This window comes from Sander lucioperca, chromosome 18 (assembly GCF_008315115.2).
Source record: "Sander lucioperca isolate FBNREF2018 chromosome 18, SLUC_FBN_1.2, whole genome shotgun sequence".
Taxonomy (NCBI): Eukaryota; Metazoa; Chordata; class Actinopteri; order Perciformes; family Percidae; genus Sander; species Sander lucioperca.
In genome coordinates, this window is record NC_050190.1 from 14,938,935 (window position 1) to 14,962,855 (window position 23,921).

Sequence of the window (23,921 nt, forward strand, 5' to 3'; positions counted from 1 at the left end):
AACCCCTTTGAGTATGAATGTGTAATGGAACATATTTGGATATATCTGCTTTGATATATGTCATTCCTCCAGCAGCAGTTATTTTCAGTTTAATGACCTGTTGCTAGTAACCCCCTAGTTGTTAGCAAGGCATATATATATATATAGGCCTATAAATGTGACCAATAAGCGAATATTAACATCTTGTAACCACATAGCCTACCTTCGTTGGAGCGTGTTCTGTACTCCATTTATAATAGCTTTTTGTTCATTTGTGTTTGAGATGTTAAATGAGTTTTTCTGTGATTAACGTTAGTTTAGCCATACTACTAAATGTTAATTAAGCTTGTGTAGCCTACGTGTCTTCTGGGTACGTTATGTAACGTTAGCAAACTTTTTAATTCATTTTGTGGATTTTTATGTTTAGGCTTGATAACTGAATCCTGTCGGCATACCGCACAGGCTACTTTTTATTCTGAAAGTTTTGACCGGATGTCTATAGCTCAGTAATGTTGTTGTCTTGATACGGTCAGATCTCAAGTATTAGAGGGCCGTATCGATTGGAACCATCCGCATACCACACATGGTTTGAGGTGCTACGCTGTGCCGAAATTTGAAGCGGTCCAAGTTTAATTTGTTGGCAGAATAAAAGGGATGACTGCAAAGCGCTCCCCTATCTGAAACACACCAGAAGACGCGGTTCTTCAAGTGTCTTCATATTTATGGGATAAAATCAGGTAAGGTGTCATAGTCAGCTTATAGGTGATCAATGCAACAGGACATTAAGATGTGACATGTCTAGTAGAGAAAGTACTTAATCATAAGCGTTATCATTTTGTTTTTCTGTTGTCTTTTACTCGTCACAGTGTGAGGTGACTAGTCCGGTAGCATATACGTCCCGTTATGCCATGTCCCCTGGTAACGTTATGTGGGGAAAATCTCAGTGCAAAGTAATCGTATTGCATTCATAATGTCGCTATTTCAGATCCGTTTTATTAATCATAATGGACCAATGCATAACGACAAATCGCCAATTGTGTTCTGGTGTCACAGTCTTGTCGATCCATCCTGGAGGTGGTAATCGACTGTTCCCTCAAACCTCCTTGCCTCGGACAGAATAAAGAGGAAGACGGCGGTGGTGGGAAAAAAACAGCCTGTGTTGCCAAATTCCACTTGTATTGGATTCCAGTTTTAAGTCTGTGTGTTGGAACATATGGGCTGTCACTGTCAATGTTTTGTTAATATGCAGATGTTATATCACTCTGACAATGGCTGAAGAAACAGTCTGGGAATACAGAAAACTACAACTAAAATGACTGCAACTGCTAAATGTGCTTGTAGACTTTGCAGGCATGTCGGTCACTCCCTTAAATAGCAGAGTGGAAGAGAAGGAGGTTAGGATATCAGTTAAATGTTACCAGATGTTCTATGTTGTTTTAATTGCTCTGCAAATATTATGACTTTATGGCATGGATAAAGCTTACTATCTGTAAATATGCACTCTCCAAGCATCATATGTTACATGTGTTACCATGTTGTACCATGAAATCCACTGTTATAATTTCAGTGCTCAAAAGGTAGAAAAAATAATTTTATAATATCCAACCCATCCATTTAACTTATTCCCTTTACTTGTTTATTATTGCTGACTTGTAGAGAGTAGATAACATTAATTATGCAAGCTTTGCATATGTCTCAGATGAAATAAATCAGTGGAGACATTTCTGCATTTTCACAAGTGTTGATGCTGTACAGGAACAGTGGGCTGCTGTGTGGGCGGTTTAACCAGAGGACAGATGAGTAGGTTTGTCCTGTTTGCAGTGAATCAGCCTGCTATTAGTGGTACATGTGGGAGATCTGGCAGACAAGGTCGGGAAATGAAAGTTGCTTATATTTGAGAAATGCATGAAATAATGGGCAAATGTTTTTTTCCATTACAGTTACTTTGAAGCTGCTTGGCATGTAACCCAGATGTTTTCACATGGACAAAATATCTTGGGATAAAATTAAACTTCAATTTCAAAAGAGGATCATGAGCTGTCACACCCGCATGTGTATCTCAAGCCAAGTTTCCTGTCTTGGGAAAGTCCTTTCCTTCCTTATGAAAAGTTCCTGTATGAAGTGTATAAACTGGAGAGTCCGGTGTATGCACACTATTTTCTCACAATGTCTTAGTCATACGTATGGCTTTGCAAGGCATGAATCAATTCTTCCTCAGTAGCTTCACAAGTGTCCATGACTGTGAAAAATGTCCCTAGATTACAAATGTCAACTTGCAACTTTTGTTCCTTACTCACACTGAACATGAAGCCCAAATGTACTCCTGAAGAAAGTGTTTAACTGGTTTGCTGGCCACAACTCTTATTAGCCTGAAAGGAGGGGCAGGGATCATTCCATCCATTTTGTGGCTGACACAGCTCTTTGAAGAGTATTGAGAAGGCCTATTGTAAAACACCATTGTCTGTCTGCTTGCTGCTACGGTAACACACTCACAGCAGGACTAAAATACCGCAGTCAGAGCTGACAAATGCTTTGCCAGATTATGTGAGAAAAGAAAAAGCCTAATTTTACCTTCAATCTGTCGAGCGAATAGTAAAACAATTCGTCAGATTTTTCACAGTCATTACTTCTGCGAATTACCTTTTGAAAAGAGAGAAATCCAAAATTAGATTTTTACTGTGTTTAGTTTACTGAGCTCCTAAAACAAGAGAACCAAAATGAAGCGGAAACAAGCAAGATTTCTGAGCAGGGCCTTACATTGTCTAGATGGTAAAATAGAGGACTTGTAAAAGCTATAATTCCTTCCAGGCTGGCACTGTGAACAGAGCATTGTGTTTGTTCATGCTCATCACTCAATGCCTCATCTGTATCTTAACGTTTGCCAAGTGTGAAATCAACAACAGAAGACAGAAGAACCACTCACGCTTGTTCTTTTACGCTGAACCACCTAATATCACAACTCCAGCACAGAGAGAACATATTTTTAGACTTCTGGAGAAGAATTCCCCCTTTTTTGGACTGCACCCTTATCCTGTTGATTTTTTCAGAGTGGGGACATGTTTATACTAGTAGCATGCATTGCAGTGGATAGTTTTTAGAAGCTTGGTGGTTAAACATGTTGGTAAAAGAGGGGACTGTGCTCTGAAGTTTCTCCAGAAAAGGGCACTTGTGGAATCAACGTGTTTAATCATGTCAATGTCAGATATGATGGTATGATGTTTGTGAAATGTTCCTCCTGCACAGTTGCTTCTGTGTATTCGTTTTTCACAAGTGTACATTGTGCATGTTTTCCAGTGTTTATATCCCAGTAATGAGCTTAAAAATACATGTACTTATATAGTAAATTGCGATACGCACTGTCCAGACAACATTGAACCCGGCTTTGCAGAGAGCTGACAACGAGTATCTTCTCTTTCAAGCAGGATTAAATAGGAATGTTTGGCAGAGCTGGTGGTGACTGGATGGCTGACATATCTTTTATTCTTCCACAAAAGTGCAGAGCTATCATTTCCTATTCTGCTTTCCTTTATGATAAGGCATTTTTATGGCCTGCTTCCTCTTGTCTGGATAGCAACGAAAACACTGTATACTGGGCAAAATCATTGGATATCGTTGCAAACAGACACCATCTGCAGTCCAAACAAGCAGAATTTTCTTTCTGAAAAATACACACTAATACTGAAAAAACTGAACATGATTCCCATCTCTCCTCCACAGCCATCATGTCGGGGAAGTCAGATGGGAAGAAGAAGTGGCAGGCAGTCAGGGGACGCCTGGGCTCCTCGCAGGACTCAGATACACAGCCAGAGGCCAACCTAGAGAGTGCTGATCCAGAGCTGTGTATCAGACTGCTGCAAGTTCCCACTGTGGTCAACTACTCCGGGCTAAGGCGTCGCCTGGAGGGCAGCGACCAGACATGGATGGTCCAGTTCCTGGAGCTGAGTGGGTTGGATCTCCTCCTGGAGGCCCTGGACCGGCTCTCGGGCCGGGGATGCTCTCGCATTGCCGACGCCCTTCTGCAACTCACGTGTGTCAGCTGCGTCCGGGCAGTCATGAACTCCTCTGCAGGGATCCACTTCATTATAGACAATGAGGGATACATTCGGAAGCTCTCCCAAGGTTGGCCACCCTTCATTTTTGTGAAGAATTATCCGTGTGCTTAACTCACATAAGTCTCTTTGACTCACTGTGCTGAGCTGAAGTTTCCAGTTCCAGCTTTATGTACAGAGGTGAATTATTAAGGGTTGCTTCGCAACATCCCTAAAAATTTTGTTTCACAGTGAGTTGTGAATATTGGATATTTCCCCACCTCTGACACACACACACACACACACACACACACACACAAAAACAAAAAAAACACATGTTGATACAGTACAACGCGATATCTTCAGAGGGCAAATTTCAAGTTAAGTGGCTGAAATAAAGCATCCTGCTTGGGTCTACACACAAAGGGGAAAGAATAGAGATAGGGGGTTTTGCTTTAAGAGAAACTGATGGAAAATATGAGCGCTCAACCTGTACTGATGTGTGTGATCATGATGCTCCGCAGCTTTGGACACTTCCAACATCATGGTGAAAATGCAGGTGTTTGAGCTACTTGCTGCCCTCAGCATGTTCTCTACAGACGGTCATCGTCTGGCACTGGATGCCCTGGACCACTACAAGGCAAGTAGATGAACATGTAGAAGTCATACTTCTAACTATTGTTTTTTTTTTTTTTTTTTTTTTTTAAAGTTAAGTTGTTGTGGTATTTACCTTACATGATACTACATCATCACTCTGAATGATACATACCATAACATTGCCCCCTAGTGGTGGGTTGCATGCACAGGCATCATAACCCTGTGAAATCACAATGTTCCTCATCATTCCTCACCTATCAATGAAGATGATGACTCAAACCGACTTTGATTTCCCCTTCAGGGCGTGAAGACGCAGCAGTATCGCTTCAGTGTGATCATGAACGAGCTGCAGGCCACAGATAACGTCCCTTACATGGTCACACTCCTCAGTGTCATCAACGCCCTCATCTTCGGGACAGATGACCTCAGGCAGAGAGATAAGATGAGAAAGCAGTTTATCGGTTGGTTCTCCATTCAGCTGCTACTTAACAATGAATCAGGAGTCTAGAGTCCCATCATAAGTAAGGTCACACTGTGGTCTCCCTGAAAGTAAATGCAGATGGGAAAGCGGGCCATCAGCAGGAGCTCTATTACAAATATCTTTGTCACTGGGTCTGTCTAAAAATAGGTCTAATGGCCTCATTCTCACTTTGACCAAACGCCTGAGAACTAAGCAAACCTTAAGTGTATACATTGTGTATTCATGCATTTTAAACCATAACTAGTGACTATCAAAAGTTGCAATTTGAAGAAAATGTCATCACTCTTACATTAATTAAATCACACTGACCTAATGAGATTTTGATGAAATCTTTGTGAGAAAGTTGGCCATTTGAATAAAAGTCACTATCCATCCTTTTTATTTATAGGTGATTTTTCTTTCTTATGGCCTGTGGAGTCTGTCCCAGCCCTGGACTAAAACAGGATTAACATTGGACTTAGGCTTTTCCTATGAGGCATCAGTGATAAGCACTGAGCTACAAAGCTGCCTGCCGATCACCACAGTCAAGATAGTTTGACAAATATGTCATATTTGCAGCTATATAAACCATCCTAAATTCAATAAAATGCCACCCACCACATTGGACCAATCAGCCATTTGTTTGGCCACGCCTCTTGCGTGATTGATCACCTGTGACTTCCTGCCAATTCTTTCAAAAACTTAGATATGCCACTGTGGAGAGATGTGTGACACATTTGGGAGGTAAAGCTACAATTATTGATATTTGTAACACTCTGAGCTGTGTTTTATTGTTGTCTTGCAGGGCTCCAGTTACTTGATATTCTGCCAAAGTTAAGGTGAGCCTTCCTTCTGTTGTTCACATTTCATTTTGTCAGTTTCTTAAGTCTCTAAAGCAGATTTTATGCAACAAGTGAAGTTCAAATTTGAAGTCATTTTAAAGTCCATAATCATGGATGATGCTATTTGTGTCCATTAATTGACAGTAATTAGAGGCCCTTGTCATTGCTTTTTAAAAACTGAAAATGCCATTTAAATGCAATGAAATGTCCCCACCAGTGACCTGTATGTGTGTGGTGTGCAGGGAGCAGGAGGATGAAGACTTGATCATTCAATGTGAAACTTTTGAAGAGACAATGGCTGAAGATGAGGAGGAGCTGCTGCGGGTCTATGGGGGCATTGACATGAGTGATCACATGGAGGTTTTTACTACGCTCTTTAACAAAGTGAGACCTGACTGGCTTTATTATCATGAATCAATGTCTGGTTACAGTAAAGAAAATACCTCTTATACCTCTTTCTGATTGAAACCGTTTCAATCAAGTTTTTGTGGTGCTAGACTTAAGTATGTAAACATGACAAGCCCTCTTAATTTGTGCAGGTGAGCAGCTCTCCAGCGTCTCTCCAGCTGCTGTCCATCCTGCAGACGTTGTTGGTGCTGGGGCCCAGCCGTTCGGATATCTGGCTGGCTCTAGAGGCCATCACTAACAGAGCCATACTGCTGGCCCAGGACTGTGAGTCAGCACTGAAGCAGCAATACATTCGCTTTAGGTCGACTCTCTGGAGAGGCTAATGGCTAGCTAATGGCTTCCTCAGTGATTCATGTGTGAAGTGGAGTGGTTATCCAAGAAAAAACGATCACAGCCATGAAATAAAATGAAAGACAGCTGTTGACAGGGTGGCTGAAAGCTTTTATTTTAGTGAGAAAAGTATTTTCAAATGGTGTGTGTGTGTGTGTGTGTGTGTGTGTGTGTGTGTGTGTGTGTGTGTGTGTGTGTGTGTGTGTGTGTGTGTGTGTGTGTGTTTCAGCTCAGATGGAATCCTGTGAGAAGATCATGCAGCGGCTGATGTTCTCCAAAGGCAAGAGCTTTGGCGGTCATCATGAGGTGGACGGGCAGCTTGTGAAAGTAGATAAGGCCGTGCAGACTGATCTGGAACATCAGGAGAAGGAGAAAAGCATAACATCCTCTCTGAAGCCAATTTGTGCCTCTCCTCTACCTCCCCCTCCACCCCCACCACCACCACCTCCTCTACCCCCTATGACAGGTCCCCCGCACCAACCTTTTAACCAGTGCCCACCTCCTCCTCCTCCTCCACCACCGCTACCTGGAGGGTTTGGTGGACCCCCTCCACCTCCTCCCTTGCCTGGAATGCCACCACCACCACCACCGCTACCAGGGATGGGTGGCGGACCACCACTGCCCTCACCTGGCATGCCACCTCCACCTCCACCTCCCCCAGGCATGATAGTGGCTCAGAGTAGCCAGGGCTTGGGGTGTGCTGCACCCACAAAGGCAAACCGATGCCCTACCCTGAGGATGAAAAAGCTCAACTGGCAGAAACTCCGCACTGTTACTGGTGAGTGTATAACACATTCTTGCGAAGGCTGAAATTATTTCAACCACAATCTGTCATTCACATTACGAAGGCAGCAGCCCTGGCTGAATCTAAGTTCAAGAGTGTCAAGCTGACTTTGAATATGCTAAATATCTTTTTTGCCTGCATCCGTCAAGATATTACTAACCTCTTTTCAGGCCATTTTGTATGTTTTAAATAGAACATTATGGGAAATGTGAGTGAGGACATTGGCAGAAGGCATCTGTGTAGAGAATAGTTGATGGGGATGGTACATTGCTATGATATATACAGAACCATTATTACAAATGTGTGTTGGCAGAGGAGTCCCCTGACTTTTGAAAGAGGGAACATCACTGTCAAATGAATTTTAGCCATGATAGGATGTTGATACAAAATGGAGCCACATGAGCTCATAACAGGTTCTCTTTCTCTTTTCCTGCGCGCACACAGATGGTCACTCCATGTGGTCATCAGTTCAAAAAGCGCCTCATCCTCGGGAGCCGAACTACGGCAGTATCGAGCAGCTGTTCTGTCTCCCGGTGAATGAACACAAAGACAAGGGGGCAGCTGCTCCTGTCAAGAAGGAGCCTAAAGAGGTGTGCTTGGTCAACACTCGACGCTGCTCCTCAGAGCTGTAGCACTCAGAACAAACGCACCTGATTATCAAAGCTGAATAATCAATATGCCTCTCTTTGTCCTATAGATTACATTCATTGATCCAAAGAAAAACTTGAATTTGAACATATTCCTAAAGCAGTTCAGATGGTAAGATGTTGCACATTATTTAGATTTTCTTTTAAATATAGTTTGTTCCATTTTCCAGCTCAATATTTTTCATTTTCTCTGTCCAGCACAAATGAGGACTTTGTAGCCATGATTCAGAATGGGGATCGTAGTAGGTTTGATGTAGAGGTGCTGAAACAGCTTCTTAAGCTCCTACCAGAGAAGCATGAGGTTTGTACTCTTTAACAATTCTCCATCTTTACCTAGAGACTTGTTTGCATTTATATCTGCTATCAAGGGCCCACTTTAAAATAGCAAATGTCTGAGTTACTGTCTTGTGCTTTCACTTAGATTGAAAATTTGAAGTCCTTCCAAGGAGAAAAAGACAAGTTGGCAAATGTTGACCGCTTCTACACCTCCCTTCTCAATGTGCCATGGTAACATTTTTTTTTTTTGCACCAGTTCTGTTTTTAACTTTTTAATTATGTGCGTGCTTGCTCTTCTCATACTTGGCTCCTTATTTACTTTCTGGCTCGTTTCCTCAGTTATCAGTTGAGGATTGAGTGCATGTTGCTCTGTGAGGAGACTTCATCAGTGGTGGATATGCTCAAACCTAAAGTCAAGCTGGTGGAGGAGGCTTGCCAGTGTAAGTAAACCCTAGGCCTTCAACTGTATTCACATGCATGCAGTATTCATTCTTTCTCAACTTGTGTATAATCAAATTAACACCATGTAACAAATCTCTCAGCTCTCAGAAAGAGCACGCTCGTGCCCAGTTTCTGCAAGCTCATCCTTGACGTTGGGAATTTTCTCAACTATGTAAGAACCTTTTCTGTCTAATGTATGTTTTACTTTAAGCTGACATTTAGACAGAGCTTGCATTTTTAATCATCGGTCTACTTCCAGGGAAGTCACACAGGAAACGCTGAGGGATTCAAGCTCAGCTCTCTGCTCAAGCTTACAGAGACCAAGGCCAACAAGAGCCGCATTACGCTGCTTCATCACATCCTGGAGGTACACAAAGTGGCTCACAGCTGCCATAACTATTTGTTCTCCCTCTGTTCTGAACCCGTTTAATTAACCACTGCATGGCTTGTTTTGCAAAGGAAGCAGAGACCAACCACCCAGAGCTGTTGACCCTGCCAGATGATATAGAGATCTGTGAAAAAGCAGCGGGGTATAGAAACCTTTTCATGTCTAATTTAGCTCACATTCTTCCTTTTTTTTTTTTTTTTTTTAAATTGGTTCCTAGTGTTTTTCTTTTATAAGATGTTTTACACCTTGTCCTCAGAGTTAATCTGGACTCCGCTCAGTCAGAGGCCAGTGCCTTACTAAAACGACTTAATGAGACCGCCAAGAAGGTTTCCAACTCTGTCGAAGAGATGAAGGAGCAATATGCTAAAGTTCTTGAGGTAAGGTGATGATCTCTGCTTTGCCTACAATTTGTGCCAAAATGTGATTACTCAATAGTGTTTTGGAAGCTGAATCCAAACTCCCCATTTTCTCTGTGGCAGGAAGGTCTGGAGGCATGTCAAGCTTTAAGTGACAGGTTCACTGCGCTTGAGAAGAAGAAGAGTGAGCTGGCTGTCTACCTATGTGAAGATGCCAATCAGCTGTCGCTTGAGGAACTTTTCGGAACCATCAGGTCTTTCAGGGGACTATTCCTCAAGGCACTGAAGGTGTGTGTGTGTGTGACTTTTTGTGTGTGTGTGACTTTTTGTGTGTGTGTGTGTGACTTTTTGTGTGTGTGTGACTTTTTTTCTGTGTGTCATCCTTACTTTCATGGTAACAGGAAAACAAAACCAGAAGAGAGCAGGCAGTTAAGGCTGAGAAAAGGAAGAAGCAGCTAGCAGAGGAGGAGTCCAAGAGACAGAAAGGAGAGAATGGAAAAATCTGTAAGTTGTGAACAGCCCTCCTTTCTTTCACGGAGTACTAGACATTCCTAACCAAAATCATTTGAATAGCATGTGTTTTAAGCCCTCTTTCTTTTTTACCTCTTTGTTAACAGTCAAGAAAGGCTTCGTGCCACAAAATGACGGCTGCATCATCGACCACCTCCTGGCGGATATCAAGAAAGGTTTCAGCCTAAGAAAGACCAGGCCAAGGTGCGATTCGGCAAGCCTCCCTTCTAGTGAAATGCGTAGGGATACCTGCTCATCTGGTAAGGACAAGAGACTGTGGCCTCCATCCGCAGTTCCTCGCTCCGCTCCTGAGCTGCTTAACTGCGAGCCAAAACACAGCCTTGCTGCTTTTATCTATTTTATTTGTGCTTGAACACCACTGCCACCTTGCTAAGCTACTCCGTCGCTTACTCGAGCTATATTAGCATTTGTTTGCATGCAGAGCATTTTTCTTTTCATGCAGCTTTGCTCACTGTAATAAAAAAAAAGTAAAAAAAAAAAGCTAAAAATAGCTTTGAAATGGGGTAATATTTGTTTTTCTCAATACTTTTTTGTCTCAATACTACCTACTTCTCCCCCTCAGGATCAAGTGTGACGCCTGTAGACGAAAAAGCCGTAGAAATAGCCGCCATATCCGCATCCAGCAAACGTCAGACAGAGGGTCACCAGGCCAGCACAAGCGAAATGAACGGCTTCATCAGCCCATCAGAAGACACTCCGCCAGCACCACAGAGTGGGATGCAAGACAGACCAGCTGTACCCCCCGAGGCACTCCCAGGAGAGCCAGCCATGACAACGCAGACACCCCTGGAAAGACCTGCGTCACTGCAGGAGGAGCAACACTCACAGAAACCTGCAGTATCATGTCAACCATGTCTCCCCACAAGTGGCTTTTCATTGGACTCAACTGAAACCAGCGTCCTCAGCCCATCTTCCCTCTCTGATTCTGACCTGTTAGAGGCTGTCTTAGATGGCACTTCCAGCCTGGTGTCTGAGAAGCTGATGGCTGAGGAGCCAGCGGACATTAGTGTGAATGTTCAGATAAAGGAAAGTCCTTTACCTGATACAGACACAGTGACACAGAGTAGTGCAGACAGTATAATGGGAGATGGGAAAGGTGAAACTAGTAATAAAATAAACCCCTTAGCAGAGACTGTAGGACAAGAGGAGGGTCGAGAAGAGCGGAAATGCATTACTGTAAATACGTCCATGACTGCACTCGGTGAGGGTATCGAGGGGTACGACGTCCCAGATGGACTGCAATCAGAAGATCTGCCATCAGTGTCTGGAGCAGTGCCTGAGCCTCCATCCCTTAAGCCCGAACCAAAGAAGAAGCAGAGCTTCTATAAACGAAACAAAAAGAAGAGTAATCAAGGTAACCAATCCATTGACTTAAATAAAGATCACGTTTGGAATGCTAGTCTCTTGATGTGTCTTAAAGGGAAATCCTTATTTGTTTTGTTTTTACTGCATTTAACGTTTTATATTTTATGTATGGTCTATTTTTGTGTGTATTAAGTATTTTTGCATGACAACATGCATTTTATTAAAGACTATGGATGCAATTTGCAGATTTAATATGGATTTGAAGCTATGGACAGTTTGTTTGAATGCTCTGTTTTCCATTCTGACTCTCTGAAACACAAGGTAACAGTGGGAATGGACACACTAAACCTAAAACAGGCTGTGTGTTGCAGTGAGGTAGGTCAAATCGATGGGATGGAAAACTGTAAGCAGAAACATCATCCTAATGAACTCAATCACCATCGCAGCTTTGTCCCAAATAACACGTCATTTGTTGGTCTAACTGGAATCTGGATTTTTCATTTGTATCTGTTGTCCAGCTTTTAACACTTGCTCTCTCTTTAACACTTTTCCAATTCAATTATCAGGCCCAAATCTTAACAGCATTTGACCAAACGCACATGTGTCTTGCGGTGATTCTAATGTCAATCAAACCTGGGGAAAACTAACCTTGAAAATACTATTATTTACAGCAAATAATCCTCTTTAAGAAGTGGTTAAGTGATCTCACATCAGTTTGTGATCTCAAGCATTCTTGCAGTTTGTGGAGTCATTGTGAAGTGAGTTATTTCATGAAAGCCGCCACTTTTTGTGTCTCTTCTTCCATATTTTCTTGTCCATTCCCCAAATCTGCAACTGGGACTGTTCAACCTACTAACAGTCTTGTGTGCTTCCTATAAACTGTGCTTTGTTAATCTGACTTTGATGAAAGACGCAATATGAGATGCATTAAAGATGTTTTTCACCACTAAAAGAAATCTTTTAAAATTTTAAAGCCGATGTAGTCATGTTTGTAAGTCAAACAATCCTGTAAAAATGTCTCTGCCAAACGTCTTTGAGACAATCATTTTATCCTGATGTAAATATAAAAAATACTTAAGGTATTAAAGTATTTTATTTGGATATATTTGGATTCCATCAATTCATTTTAGTCTTTGTTTCCATAGGTGACTCCAGAAAAAGGATATCAAGAGGAAAAAGAAAATGTTAATTTCACGCAGGAGTTGTGAACTGGAAGGACTACAGTATCATTAATTGTGTGAGACTACATGAGCATTGATTCCTTCAAAGGGATGCAGAAGTCTTAAGTCCAAGAAGGGTAAACACATCTATGGCAGGGATCTTCACAGCATGGATGTCAACATGTGGCTTTATTTAAAGGAATGAGTTCTAGTTTTTTTTGTGTACATGAGTGGTTTGGATTCAAAGCTATTCAAAAAAAAGTTGAATATTTCTTATGTTTTGTACAATTGTTGTAATATACAATGAATGTTTTTGCTATATGCTCTATTTACTTTTAAGCACCTGTAAAAAAGAAAAAATACGCAAGATATTTAATTTAACTCATCAAAACAACTGCTTGAAAATCATGTCTTAATTTCTTCATAAATTACCCAGATGCTCTTTAAGAGGATACTAGGACAAAATCTAATGGATTGTAACTTTTAATGTTAAATATATTTTAATAAAAGTGAATTTTACTGTTCAGCTGTTTGTTTTTTAAATCATTTTAACTCAATCAACCCATTTACACAGATGGCGGTAATGAGGCAAACAATCAATTAGAAAAGCTCTATTATGCAGTCTGCGTACGATAAATGTTACAATGGGCTTTTTATAGGTGACTCTACCTTCATCCATCCCAATGAGTGCTGTGTGAAGACTTATTCTCGTTGCTTTAACAGCCTTGGAGACAAGTCGCCGGAGCACAGCTACGCACTTCTGTGCGTCTGGCTCTGACATCATCGGCTATGAAGTTACAGATATGGCATTGCCCCTCTTGGAGACCGCTTAGTCTTGAGACGGGCAGACTAAAGCCACCACCATCATGTCGCTCAACTGGTCAGCAAAAGACCACAAAAATATGAATCAACCCGCCGCGACCGGGCAGAAACGATCGCGCAACGACGCGGGGAACAAAGCGACGGTGGTGCTCGGTGCGCAGTGGGGAGACGAGGGCAAAGGAAAAGTTGTCGATTTGTTGGCGACTGACGCTGACGTTGTCTGCAGATGTCAGGTAAATGTTTTGATCCGTGATTTCAGATGAGCATTCACAGGGGCGTGTCCTTGTATTAGTGCTGAATGTCATTATCTGTCACTGCTGTAGCCTAACTGGCAGTTTGTTAAAGCACAACAGGTGCTCAGATTGAAAACGCTTCTTCTGTGATCTGGGGAATACCTAACAGAATAAGTCCAATAAGTGGTGACTTCCTGGAAAGTTTCATTTTGCTGTGCAAAATTATTAGCTGGAAAACCTGTTTGACTAATATTTGAGTATGTACAGCAGTTTAATAATGGTGGGCTTAATGATTTGAATGATGGGATAGGGGAATTGTGGCCATTAATCTAAAATTTCAAAACATTGCCAAATGTCAGATGCCAAATGTCTTTATCATTTTAGTATAGTATATCAGTATATCAAGTATAGGCTACAACTTCTAAGCCTGATTTCTCTCTTAAGTCTTGTACTCACCTCTAAATATAGTGTAAAGTTGCTCTGACTGACTCATTCGGCTGATAACAAAGAGATTGAATTTAGGATGCATTGAATTCATAATAAAAACAACTCCAGACAGGTGACTTTCTGTAACCCTCTGGTCCGAAATCAGAGGTCACTCCTGCACTGGGAGGCAGAGAAACCTGCCAACAGTTGCTGTGCGTGTGTGTGTGTGTGTGTGTGTGTGTGTGTTCTCTCAACTGACAGGACTAGCACCCTGTGTTCTGAAGGCTTGAGAGCCCCACCCACCGGGCTAGAGAGAGGTCACATTCTCAGGGTGGCTTGATACGTGAGAAGGCCAGGACTTAGCCAGGGGGAACAGAGTGGTGAATCCACCAGCAGCAGCCAAGTCTATTAAAATAGGTGCTGGAAAAGCTCTGTGAATTGGGAAGAGGGTGGCTTATCATAGTCTCAAGAAAATAAGATGAGACATGTGTATGTGGCTGAATCTTTTGTGGCAGTCTTGGATGTTAAGGTCATACTGTATTCGATTATATCGTCATCAAAACAATGACAGTATAAAGTATCACAATATGAACACTGCTTTGATTAATAGGGGGGCAACAATGCAGGGCACACAGTGGTAGTGGACGGCAAGGAGTACGACTTCCACCTTCTCCCCAGTGGAATCATCAACTCCAAAAGCATATCACTCATCGGTAATGGCTTTAATATTCAGTTTATTGAGACAGCATGATGAAGAATATTAGTGCAGTTGAGTCTACATATTCCTCTTCCTTGCTCTTGTAGGCAATGGAGTGGTTATACATCTACCCGGCCTGTTTGAAGAAGGCGATAAAAATGAAAAGAAAGGTATTTTAAGAAAGAATGAACTTCACACATAATGCGCTAGTGTAAATTAACATTAGTGTGTACTCACACTAGATGTAATTTCTATTCTCTAACCAGGTCTGAAAGGCTGGGAGAAGAGACTAATTGTCTCAGACAGAGCTCACATTGGTATGTACAGTATATGCAATTGTTTATAGAGGTTTACTTCAAATAAGTACAGCCTAAGCGCATGAGGCCTTGTTTGCTTTCTCTCCGCAGTGTTTGATTTCCACCAGGTTGTCGATGGATTACAGGAAACTGAGAGACAAGCACAAGAAGGAAAGAAGTAAGGATAGGGGAGGACAGCCCTGCCAACATTTTGCCAAAAGATACTATGCCACAGTACACTGCAGTCAGAACAAATTCATCTACTTTAATTCATTCATTTTTTTTAACATCACTCACTTTGGCTTTTGTTTCATCATAACAGCATTGGAACAACCAAGAAGGGCATTGGACCTGCATACTCCAGCAAAGCATCTCGCACCGGCCTACGTGTGTGTGACCTCCTGGGTGACTTTAAGGACTTCTCTATGAAGTAGGGATCATGGGACTATGCCAAACACCGAGACCAATACTAGAACATACAGTTGTGACATGATTCATGATTTCTTTTCAGATTCAAGAACCTTGTCCACCAGTTTCAATCCATGTATCCAGCCTTGACAGTTGATGTTGAGGACCAACTGAAAAAACTCAAGGTACATATTGATGAAACAGTGAGGAATTATTGTCATAACCTCCATCAACTATATATATTTCTGTTTTCCCTGTTTGGCGCAGGAATACGCTGAGAGATTGCGGCCGATGGTGAGAGACGGGGTCTATTACATGTACGAAGCTCTTCATGGATCTCCAAAGAAAATCTTGGTAGAAGGTGCTAATGCGGCTCTCCTCGACATTGACTTTGGTACGGTCAGCAGCGATAAAAATTGATTTTGATTGTAGCTTTTTTAAAAGCATGTGTTTTTGTTGCTGGATCTGAGAAGGAGTCAGTGCTATAGTGACCTTTACATTTTTCTCTTCAGGCACATATCCTTTTGTGACGTCATCAAACTGCACTGTGGGCGGGGCATGCACTGGTCTTGGCATCCCTCCGCTGAATATTGGTGATGTGTTTGGTGTATCAAAGGCCTACACTACCCGAGTGGGAATTGGAGCCTTCCCAACAGAACAACTCAATGTAAAATATTGATGTTACTTAAGGAAAATACTAAGATTACTGTGACATGTAGACGTTGTCGCGTTTTTGCTGTCTTGGCCTTCATATTGTATGAAGAACAGACACATGACGTGTTATGTAACTCACTGATGTTGAACTTGACATGTACAGTTTGTTTGAGATCATGTGGCTGACACACAGGCAGCAGGGCTGGTGGAGAAGAGGGGGGAATGGGTGTTCCCTGGCTGAGTGCAGCTGTCAAATTTTGTGAGAGACGGACTCAAACACTCTTTACCTCCTATTCAGGTCTCACATTCACACAGGGATAAATTTAGGACCAGAGTCCGGGTTCAGGATATATTTACTGTGTGAGCTAGAGTTATATTACTTGTCACGGGAGCTGACCATAGGAACATAGGTCAAGATATTAAAAATCAATCCCTCCAGCCCACGTAATGTTTTATTGTATTCAGCTGTGTTTCTAACTAGTGCAGTGATTGCATATGTATAGGTTTCTGTAGAATTATGAAATTCCTGACATCATTTAAGTTCATGAATAATAAAGTCACATGTAGGGCTGTTTTTTTCCCACTGTTTACCATAGGCAGTAGGAGAGCTGCTGCAGACGAGGGGTCATGAGGTGGGTGTAACCACAGGAAGGAAGCGGCGTTGCGGCTGGTTGGATCTTGTCATTGTCAGATACGCTCATATGATTAACGGCTTCACTGCGTGAGTGGCTACAACAGTTTAAGCAAATCATCGGGTGTTTTATGGTTGTTATGTTTGAATATTGAAGCACATTTACCTTTAAAGCATATGTTTTTTTTCTCCACCATAATATAATCATAAATCACGTCATAATGATAATTAACAGCACATGTTAAACCCTATTGCATATTACCTGTCCAACAGCATTGCTTTGACAAAACTAGACATTCTGGATGTGCTGGATGAAATTAAAGTTGGCGTCGCCTACAAACTCAACGGAAAAAGAATTCCCCATTTCCCAGGTAATTCAACAAAAAAGCCATAAGACCCACAAACTCATCTGCTTTGTTTGATGACAGATAACATTTAGTTAAGATTGGTATTAATTGATTTTTTTGAATCCATAGCAAACATGGACGTTTTGCACAAAGTAGAGGTTGAGTATGAGACCTTCCCTGGTTGGAAGACGGACACGTCTGCAGCCAGGAAGTGGAACGACCTCCCAGCCAAGGCACAAAACTACATCCGCTTCATTGAGAACCACATTGGAGTTCCTAGTATGTTTGACACAAAATGACAAACTTACATATCTTAATTTTACTTTGCAGAGCACACAAATGAATATAAAAGAATTGAGAGAACTGTTGTCAACACTTTCCCTAAAGGCCTCCAAATCAAAATAAACAGTAATGCAGGCACTGTGTATTAAAAAATAGCATTTTACCCATATGGATAGATATTACTTTTAAAGTTTTATCAACTTTTCTAATCTGTCTCTCTTTTTCTTTGTCTCTCTTTAGTCAAATGGGTTGGTGTTGGAAAATCCAGAGAGTGCATGATCCAGATGTTCTAACAGGAAAACCTTTATCCCTCCTTGATGGAAGCACTGACGATGTGGCATCTTTTCATCTTTTCATCATCTAATGATCTAATGACCATCATGATTTTCTCCTCATTAGTTAATAAACAAAAAATAAAGACAATGTCACCTTTAAGCAGTGTTGGCTATATTTGTTTTGTTGCAGTCAAATATTCTTGTTCTTTTGTATTACAATTATTTGATTTAATTATAAGGTAACTCAGTCTATTATGTATCATAAATTAAACCAGCACCAGCACAAATGTTGAAAATATGATCAGTTGATGTAAGAATCCATAAACCACACACTGTTAGAGTTGTGTGTATTAGGACACCAATCTTCAGCTATTTATTCTTCTTAATTAAAAACAGGATATACAACATTCGCGGCAGCCCGTGAAGGCAGCACGGTTGTCAATTTAGAACCAAACATCACGTGACAGCAACACAGTTGTCGGATAGGCTCTGAGCTTTCATGTGACAATAAAAGCTGTGTGTGATTGGCTCGTTGCTGTCTCCATTGCTATTTTCCCGCAACAAACAAGTGTGAAATCCGTAGTACCACAGCGGGACTTTGTTTTGCTGAGAAAATGCCGAAACGCGCTTGTCCTTTTCCGGAAACCTTCTCTTCCCAATACAAAATACATGTTGGACAACAGGAGCTGAATAATTATGGTGTGTTTGGTAACAAATACAGGCAAGAAATCTACGGTAAGTTACTCTACGCTAATGCTAGCTTCATCGTTGTACACGTTTGCTAACGTTAGTTGTCTTTGCTTGCGTTGTAGTCGTTGGCTACAAATCACCCATATACAGCCATAAAACGGTTGCGGTGGTCACTTTTGGTGCATTTGTTCGTGTGCCTATACAGATTGGTAGTGTACTATACTTAGTATATGGCCTTATTAGTTGGGCCTTTGACATTGAAAACATACGTTAAGACTTACAGTCCTGGTTTACTCGCCATAACGTTACACAACTAACGTCACAATGCTGCCTGACTTTAATGTGCTGTAAACATCATTTTTAGGGTTCCCCGGCGCGGTCAGCTTAGTTAGTCACGTCTATTTTTTCTTATAGCAAAGACAAAGAACTTGCTCTTCAACGGTGCCAAGGCTGTGGTGGGCAAAATATGGACTGGAGAGGAGAGATGCACCGACCCGCAGCCCACTGGACTTTTTGAGACACCTGCATGCAGCCAGACACTGCTGAGAGGACAGACACTGATTGGACATGATGGGAGATTGACAAGAGCAAACGCTGCACAAGGTGAGCCTGAACTGATAGGCAGGCGAAAGGATCACGAAGTTACACTCCAGATATATTTTGAGAAAAATATGTTATCACACTCAGGAATGGCAAGACCGCATGACAAAGCTATTCTGATGTGTCAAAAGGATGCATGTGGCCTCTTCAGCAATCACAGTAGCCAGCCAAGCATTCATCCATCTATTTCAAGAATAGTATACAGGGAATATAATCGGTACACTTGTCAAGCTGTCCATTAACACAAATGTCTAAACGGCCAATCACGTGGCAGCAACTCAATGCCTTTAGGCATGTAGACATGGTCGGGATGACATGCTGAAGTTCAAACCAAGCATTAGAACGGGGAAGAAAGGTGATTTAAGGTACTTTGAACATGCATATGGTAGGGTCAGAGTTTGGTGTAAACATGAAAGCATGGCTCCATCCTGCCTTGTATTAACGATTCAGACTGCTGCTGCTGGCGTGGTGTAATGTGTGTGAGGTGTTTTCTTGGCCCACTTTGGGCCCCTTACTGCCAATTGAGCATTGTTTAAATACCACAGCCTACCTGAGTATTATTGGTGACCATATCCTTCCCTTTATGACCACAGTGCATCTTCTAATGGCTACTTCCAGCCAGATGTGTTACAAAGCTTAAATCATCTCAAAATGTTTTCTTGAACATGACAATGAGTTCACTGTACAACCCTACTCAAATGGGTACCCCCCAGCAACAAGTTGCATAGCAGTTAAGCGCTATGATTGGCCAGGCATCCATGCTTGTGCAACGTACCTTAACCTGAATTGTTCAGGTCCTATCCCCTGACCAATGGGCTATCCTGCGCATAACCACTCGAGGTCATTGCCTAACCTCAACCAATCGGGCTGCTATGCAGGGCCAGGTCTTGGTAGTGTAATGTGGTATGGTAATGGGCAAGGTCCACAAACTATGACAGGGCAGGTAGTCAAACAGAAAACATTGGTGGGATTGACACTAAAGTAGTCTAAAAATATGTAAGAACAGTGACATCTACTGATGTAAGCAGAGCAGTACTTTGGTCCTTCAAAGCATACTAAAGGCAACCGATAAAAGTGGATCCTTTTTAAGAGTACCTGAAGCACTCCCCAAACAAGACCTTTACAAAGTCCAAAACTGAGGGTGCGTTATCAATTAAAGATAGGTTCACAGTTTATCAAATCTGCCCTTTTTTTAAAGGGTAACTACTTCTTTTTTTTTTTTTTTTTTTCTCAACCGGACCCGATTTTCCTATGTTTTTTGTGTCTAAGTGACTGATGGGAACAACATTCTTTGACATTGGTGCAGTATTAAGCAAGATCACTGCAGTTGGCAGCGGCGAAACAAGCTATAATGTAGGTCAATAGGGCAATTGTCCAGCTTGTATTTACCTTCACAAAAGTGCTTGTTTTGCCACTGACAGGCTCAGATTAATATTATAATTAGTGACTGACAACATTGTGGAAAGGATCCCTTCAGATATAGACCTATAAAACCTCTTTTGAGATGTTTGGTTGCTAGAGCTAAACCCACCACACTCCCTTTTTAAAAAAAAAAAAAAAAAAAAAAAGCAATACTTGTAGCGTCTATAAATCCAACATATTTTCACATGTAAATCGGTGAACTGTGTTTATTTCAACCAAAACTAGAGTTGTGATGGTTGGAAAAGTGGAAAGACGACCCAAAACGGCTTTTCATAGTTTTATTTAGTTAGTGTTAGACTTTGAAGTGTATTTTACAATGCTAAAATTATTTTTGTTTATTTACATGGAGTCTGGTGGGTTTAGTGAATGCAATTTTGCGGATGTTTTTATGTTTTTAAAAAAGGATCTTACTCTTCAACAGAAAGGTCGGCCTCTTTAGAAATCCTTTCCATAATGTTGTCAGACACTTAGAATATTAATCTTAGCCTGTCAGTTACAAAACAAGCACTTTTGTGAATGTAAATACAAGCTGGACAATTGCCCATTAATATATACATTGTAGCTTGTTTCGCCGCTGCCGACTGCAGCGATCTTGCTTAATACTTAAGACCAATTTCAAAGATTGTTGTTCCCATCAGTCACTTAGACACAAACATAGGGATATAGGGTTGAAAAAAACGGTAGTTACCCTTTAATGACCATCTAAATACATGCTGAATTTTATGTGGTCAAATTTCCCTATTTTACTGAGTAATAAGGATCTGACACACCATCATTGGGTACTGAGGGCCGCAAAGCACATATACACAGTTTTTGTTTTTCAGAACTGGACCAGAGAGATCACTTAACTGCAATTACAGTAGCTTTTTGTCTTAGAGTACAAGAGGTCACTTTAAGTGGATGGTTAGTTCAGTTCATGCGCTTCGCCAGCAGGTGTCAGGGTTGTCGCAGATTTGGATACTCGGTTTGGTTACTTTTTATGCTAAATGCTCACCCGGTGTGCTGTATGGATGTGTGCTTTTTGTGTAGGTGCACCAGGGGCTCCTACAGGCTGCTGTGTATGTCAGAAGAGCCAGGGGTCCAGGACACCATGCTCCCAATGTGACCGTCTAGTCTGTTCCTCCTGTACTCGACAGTGCTCCAGCTGCTCCAGCCTCTGCTGCTCGGTCTGCACCATCATAGAGTAAGTCCAAATTTGATTTCCTTTTCTATCAGTTCACTCACATACTAATGCACAGACATATTACATGTATTACAAGCTATTAATGTGTTTAAAAAGCCATATCTACATTAGGGTTATTGGTACTCCTTATGTATGGCTAATTGTGAAAGTGCCATTTTTGTAATTTTTTTTTTTGGTTTTTTGATATAACTAGGGCAGCACAATATTACCTAAAATCACGATAAATTGCACATTCTACCTCTAACGATAAATGAATGATAATCAATCACGTTGTTCTTAATCATCTTTTCTGAAGCCAAAATGTTTCCAGACAACTGAACTTTTTTTTTTTTTTGGGGGGGGGCACAAGTCACTCAGTTGACTCGGACTTGGTGTTTGAGTAACCCTCCATCCATGCGGCTGACAGGTCCGGGCGAAGTCATGTGACTACACACACGGAAGAATGTTTTTAAGGAGAAAGAAGGCCCATCAAAAGGAATAAATTATTGAATTATAGTCATGGGAAAAATGCGCCGATAACAGCTTCAGAATTTCGATGTTGATAAATGTTCGATTAATCAGCCCTAGATACAACTGTCAAATTAGTTATAGATTTTATATTTTAAAAAACTAGGCATGTGTGCAAAGCTTCGTCTCTGCTGGACTTGCATTTGTGTTATTGTATCATTAAAATGCAATATCTCTATCAGTTAATGTAGGCAGGAAAATATTGGTCTTAAAGATATTTCAGTGCATCCCTAGCTGGAGTTCAGCTGCAGTGTTTTTCCTTCTCTAGTCGTTAGTAAAGTATCATTAGATCCCTTTTTAAACTCAGACTGTACATTGTGCGGTTGATTAGGTGTCACTTGGAAAATCACTTTCTTTGTTATTAAAGACATGCTTATGAGATCTGGGGTGCACGCTCTTTCTAACCTGTTCTGGGAAAGGCATTCCTCTCTGGCAGCAGACTGCAGTGCTGTAGGGTTTTATGCATAAATGTCAGTGGACCAAAAATGTCCTATAGATTTATTGTATTTGACAAAGAAAATCGGATGTCTGAATAACTTGTAGACAGGCCAAAACCATGACCCCACTCAACCCGGAACCTTGTTGGGTTCTAATCAGTTTTGGTGGTAGTGCCAGTAAGTTGCAAACGGAGCTCCTAAAAGTGAATTTGCTGGATGTTAAGACATCAAAAAGCAACAGAAGCAGGCAGATAAATAGCTGCTTATTCATCTTTGAGTATGAAGAAGCAAACTACACACTTCTACAGCCACCTTTCAAGCCAACTGGGTGAGTAGTTGATGCTTTAAATAACTTTTGGTGGGGACATTGGTACGAGTTATTTTTATCAAGCATGTAATCTGTTAAAGAATAATTTCTATTCAGTTACTCGTGTCTAAGCAGGCTCCATTATCATTGTAAGCCTTGTTCCCTAAAGGGTTTACCATTCCATTGAACACACATTTTGCATTGGTGCAGCATGTGTGTGTTCCTTTTGAAATAGTTTGCCTTGCTTTAAACTTTAGCTAAGGTGGTAGAGCAGGTCAGCCGTTAGGCTTCATTCAGACTAGACCAGTCGGTCCAGTGATTCGCCGCCCATTTGTATGTCCTGTTTCTGTGTTCTTTTAAACCCCAAAGTAGCACAAGTAGACTTTCCGTCAGCTCGTTCATAGATCTCAACTTTTCTGACCGCACTTGAAGGCAGCTACATTTCACATAGAGAAAGAAAAGACGTGCGACTCTGCTTTGTGCTGGAACTTGTTGCAGGAAAAGTCAGCTGTTAAAAGTACTTAACTGCCCAGGAGTTTGTTTGTTTTTTTTACGCTCAGTTTTTATTTTTTTTTTTTTTTTTATAAAGCATTCTTGTGGCAGTGATGGAGGCAGTGAGGTTTACTGTATGGGACTCTCACACCGCCTCCAAACAGACACTGCAGGGTGATGTCTGGTTAGCGTTTCTTCAAATGTTGAATCGGTCTCAACTTTTTGCCGCAGAACGCTGCGTTTTCGCCGGACCGCCTCGCGACCACCTGACTGTATGTGAACACAGCTTTATTAAGAGTTGGTGGTTCAATATCCTTTCCACTTCATGCCTTAAACAAGACACTGAAACTCAAATTGCTCACAATGTGAGTAGTATGGTGAGGAAAATGTTTTTGAAGTGTTTGCTAAATAAATGTAACTGTAATGTTTTCTCTTTAATCCACAGTTACAGCGGACAATATGATGAAGTACTGTGCTGCAGTTGCTCGACGTAAAGAGAGATCAACGGAGTGATCAGGAGTTTATCCTCGAACATATGTACTTGCCTCACATGATATTACTAAGACTGCATTTTATACCTGTGATTTTCTTTCTTTTTTATGTAATCCAAATGTTTTCTTGTATATATGTATTGCGTTCCAAAAGTGACAAATAAACAAACAATTTTTGTATACAGTTAA

General features: G+C 41.3%; 3 protein-coding genes across 11 annotated transcripts; all 3 read left to right on the plus strand.

The window, feature by feature from the left end:
• Positions 1-503: 503 nt before the first annotated feature.
• On the plus strand, positions 504-12,914 carry inf2 (inverted formin 2). Of its 9 annotated transcripts, XM_031278912.2 has the most exons (23): positions 505-716; positions 3,697-4,098; positions 4,532-4,647; positions 4,906-5,065; positions 5,870-5,903; positions 6,149-6,290; positions 6,446-6,578; positions 6,874-7,422; positions 7,873-8,018; positions 8,126-8,187; positions 8,274-8,376; positions 8,497-8,582; positions 8,691-8,791; positions 8,894-8,964; positions 9,052-9,159; positions 9,252-9,322; positions 9,437-9,557; positions 9,660-9,824; positions 9,938-10,040; positions 10,154-10,306; positions 10,630-11,421; positions 11,694-11,747; positions 12,518-12,914. In XM_031278912.2, the coding sequence occupies exons 2-22, from the start codon at positions 3,702-3,704 to the stop codon at positions 11,744-11,746; spliced, it is 3,666 nt and encodes a 1,221-aa protein (XP_031134772.1). In that variant the 5' UTR covers positions 505-716; positions 3,697-3,701; the 3' UTR covers position 11,747; positions 12,518-12,914. The 9 variants fall into 9 exon arrangements, 6 of the variants coding, with proteins under 6 accessions (XP_031134777.1, XP_031134772.1, XP_031134773.1 ...); XR_004101425.2 differs by having other exon boundaries at positions 10,630-12,130; XR_004101426.2 differs by having other exon boundaries at positions 10,630-11,747.
• A 401-nt stretch (positions 12,915-13,315) lies between these two features.
• adss1 (adenylosuccinate synthase 1) lies at positions 13,316-17,682 on the plus strand. The gene is made up of 13 exons (XM_035994697.1): positions 13,316-13,587; positions 14,624-14,726; positions 14,818-14,880; positions 14,977-15,027; positions 15,118-15,184; positions 15,329-15,436; positions 15,518-15,599; positions 15,682-15,808; positions 15,927-16,081; positions 16,665-16,789; positions 16,973-17,070; positions 17,176-17,325; positions 17,569-17,682. Exons 1-13 carry the CDS (start codon positions 13,399-13,401, stop codon positions 17,619-17,621), a joined length of 1,371 nt encoding a protein of 456 aa, XP_035850590.1. The 5' UTR covers positions 13,316-13,398; the 3' UTR covers positions 17,622-17,682.
• A 404-nt stretch (positions 17,683-18,086) lies between these two features.
• siva1 (SIVA1, apoptosis-inducing factor) lies at positions 18,087-23,921 on the plus strand. The gene is made up of 4 exons (XM_031279169.2): positions 18,087-18,338; positions 18,708-18,896; positions 21,345-21,498; positions 23,687-23,921. Exons 1-4 carry the CDS (start codon positions 18,218-18,220, stop codon positions 23,733-23,735), a joined length of 513 nt encoding a protein of 170 aa, XP_031135029.1. The 5' UTR covers positions 18,087-18,217; the 3' UTR covers positions 23,736-23,921.

Bases quoted from the DNA above. Each gene is read 5' to 3' on its own strand.
- adss1 (XM_035994697.1), top strand. From the start codon at position 13,399: ATGTCGCTCAACTGGTCAGCAAAAGACCACAAAAATATGAATCAACCC. The intron at 15,600-15,681 runs GTACATATTGAT...TGTTTGGCGCAG, and splicing joins ACCAACTGAAAAAACTCAAG to GAATACGCTGAGAGATTGCG. The intron at 16,082-16,664 runs GTAAAATATTGA...TGTTTACCATAG, and splicing joins TCCCAACAGAACAACTCAAT to GCAGTAGGAGAGCTGCTGCA.
- siva1 (XM_031279169.2), top strand. From the start codon at position 18,218: ATGCCGAAACGCGCTTGTCCTTTTCCGGAAACCTTCTCTTCCCAATAC. The intron at 18,897-21,344 runs GTGAGCCTGAAC...CTTTTTGTGTAG, and splicing joins AAGAGCAAACGCTGCACAAG to GTGCACCAGGGGCTCCTACA. The intron at 21,499-23,686 runs GTAAGTCCAAAT...TTTAATCCACAG, and splicing joins TCGGTCTGCACCATCATAGA to TTACAGCGGACAATATGATG.
- inf2 (XM_031278910.2), top strand. From the start codon at position 3,702: ATGTCGGGGAAGTCAGATGGGAAGAAGAAGTGGCAGGCAGTCAGGGGA. The intron at 8,583-8,690 runs GTAACATTTTTT...TCGTTTCCTCAG, and splicing joins TCCCTTCTCAATGTGCCATG to TTATCAGTTGAGGATTGAGT. The intron at 8,965-9,051 runs GTAAGAACCTTT...GTCTACTTCCAG, and splicing joins TTGGGAATTTTCTCAACTAT to GGAAGTCACACAGGAAACGC.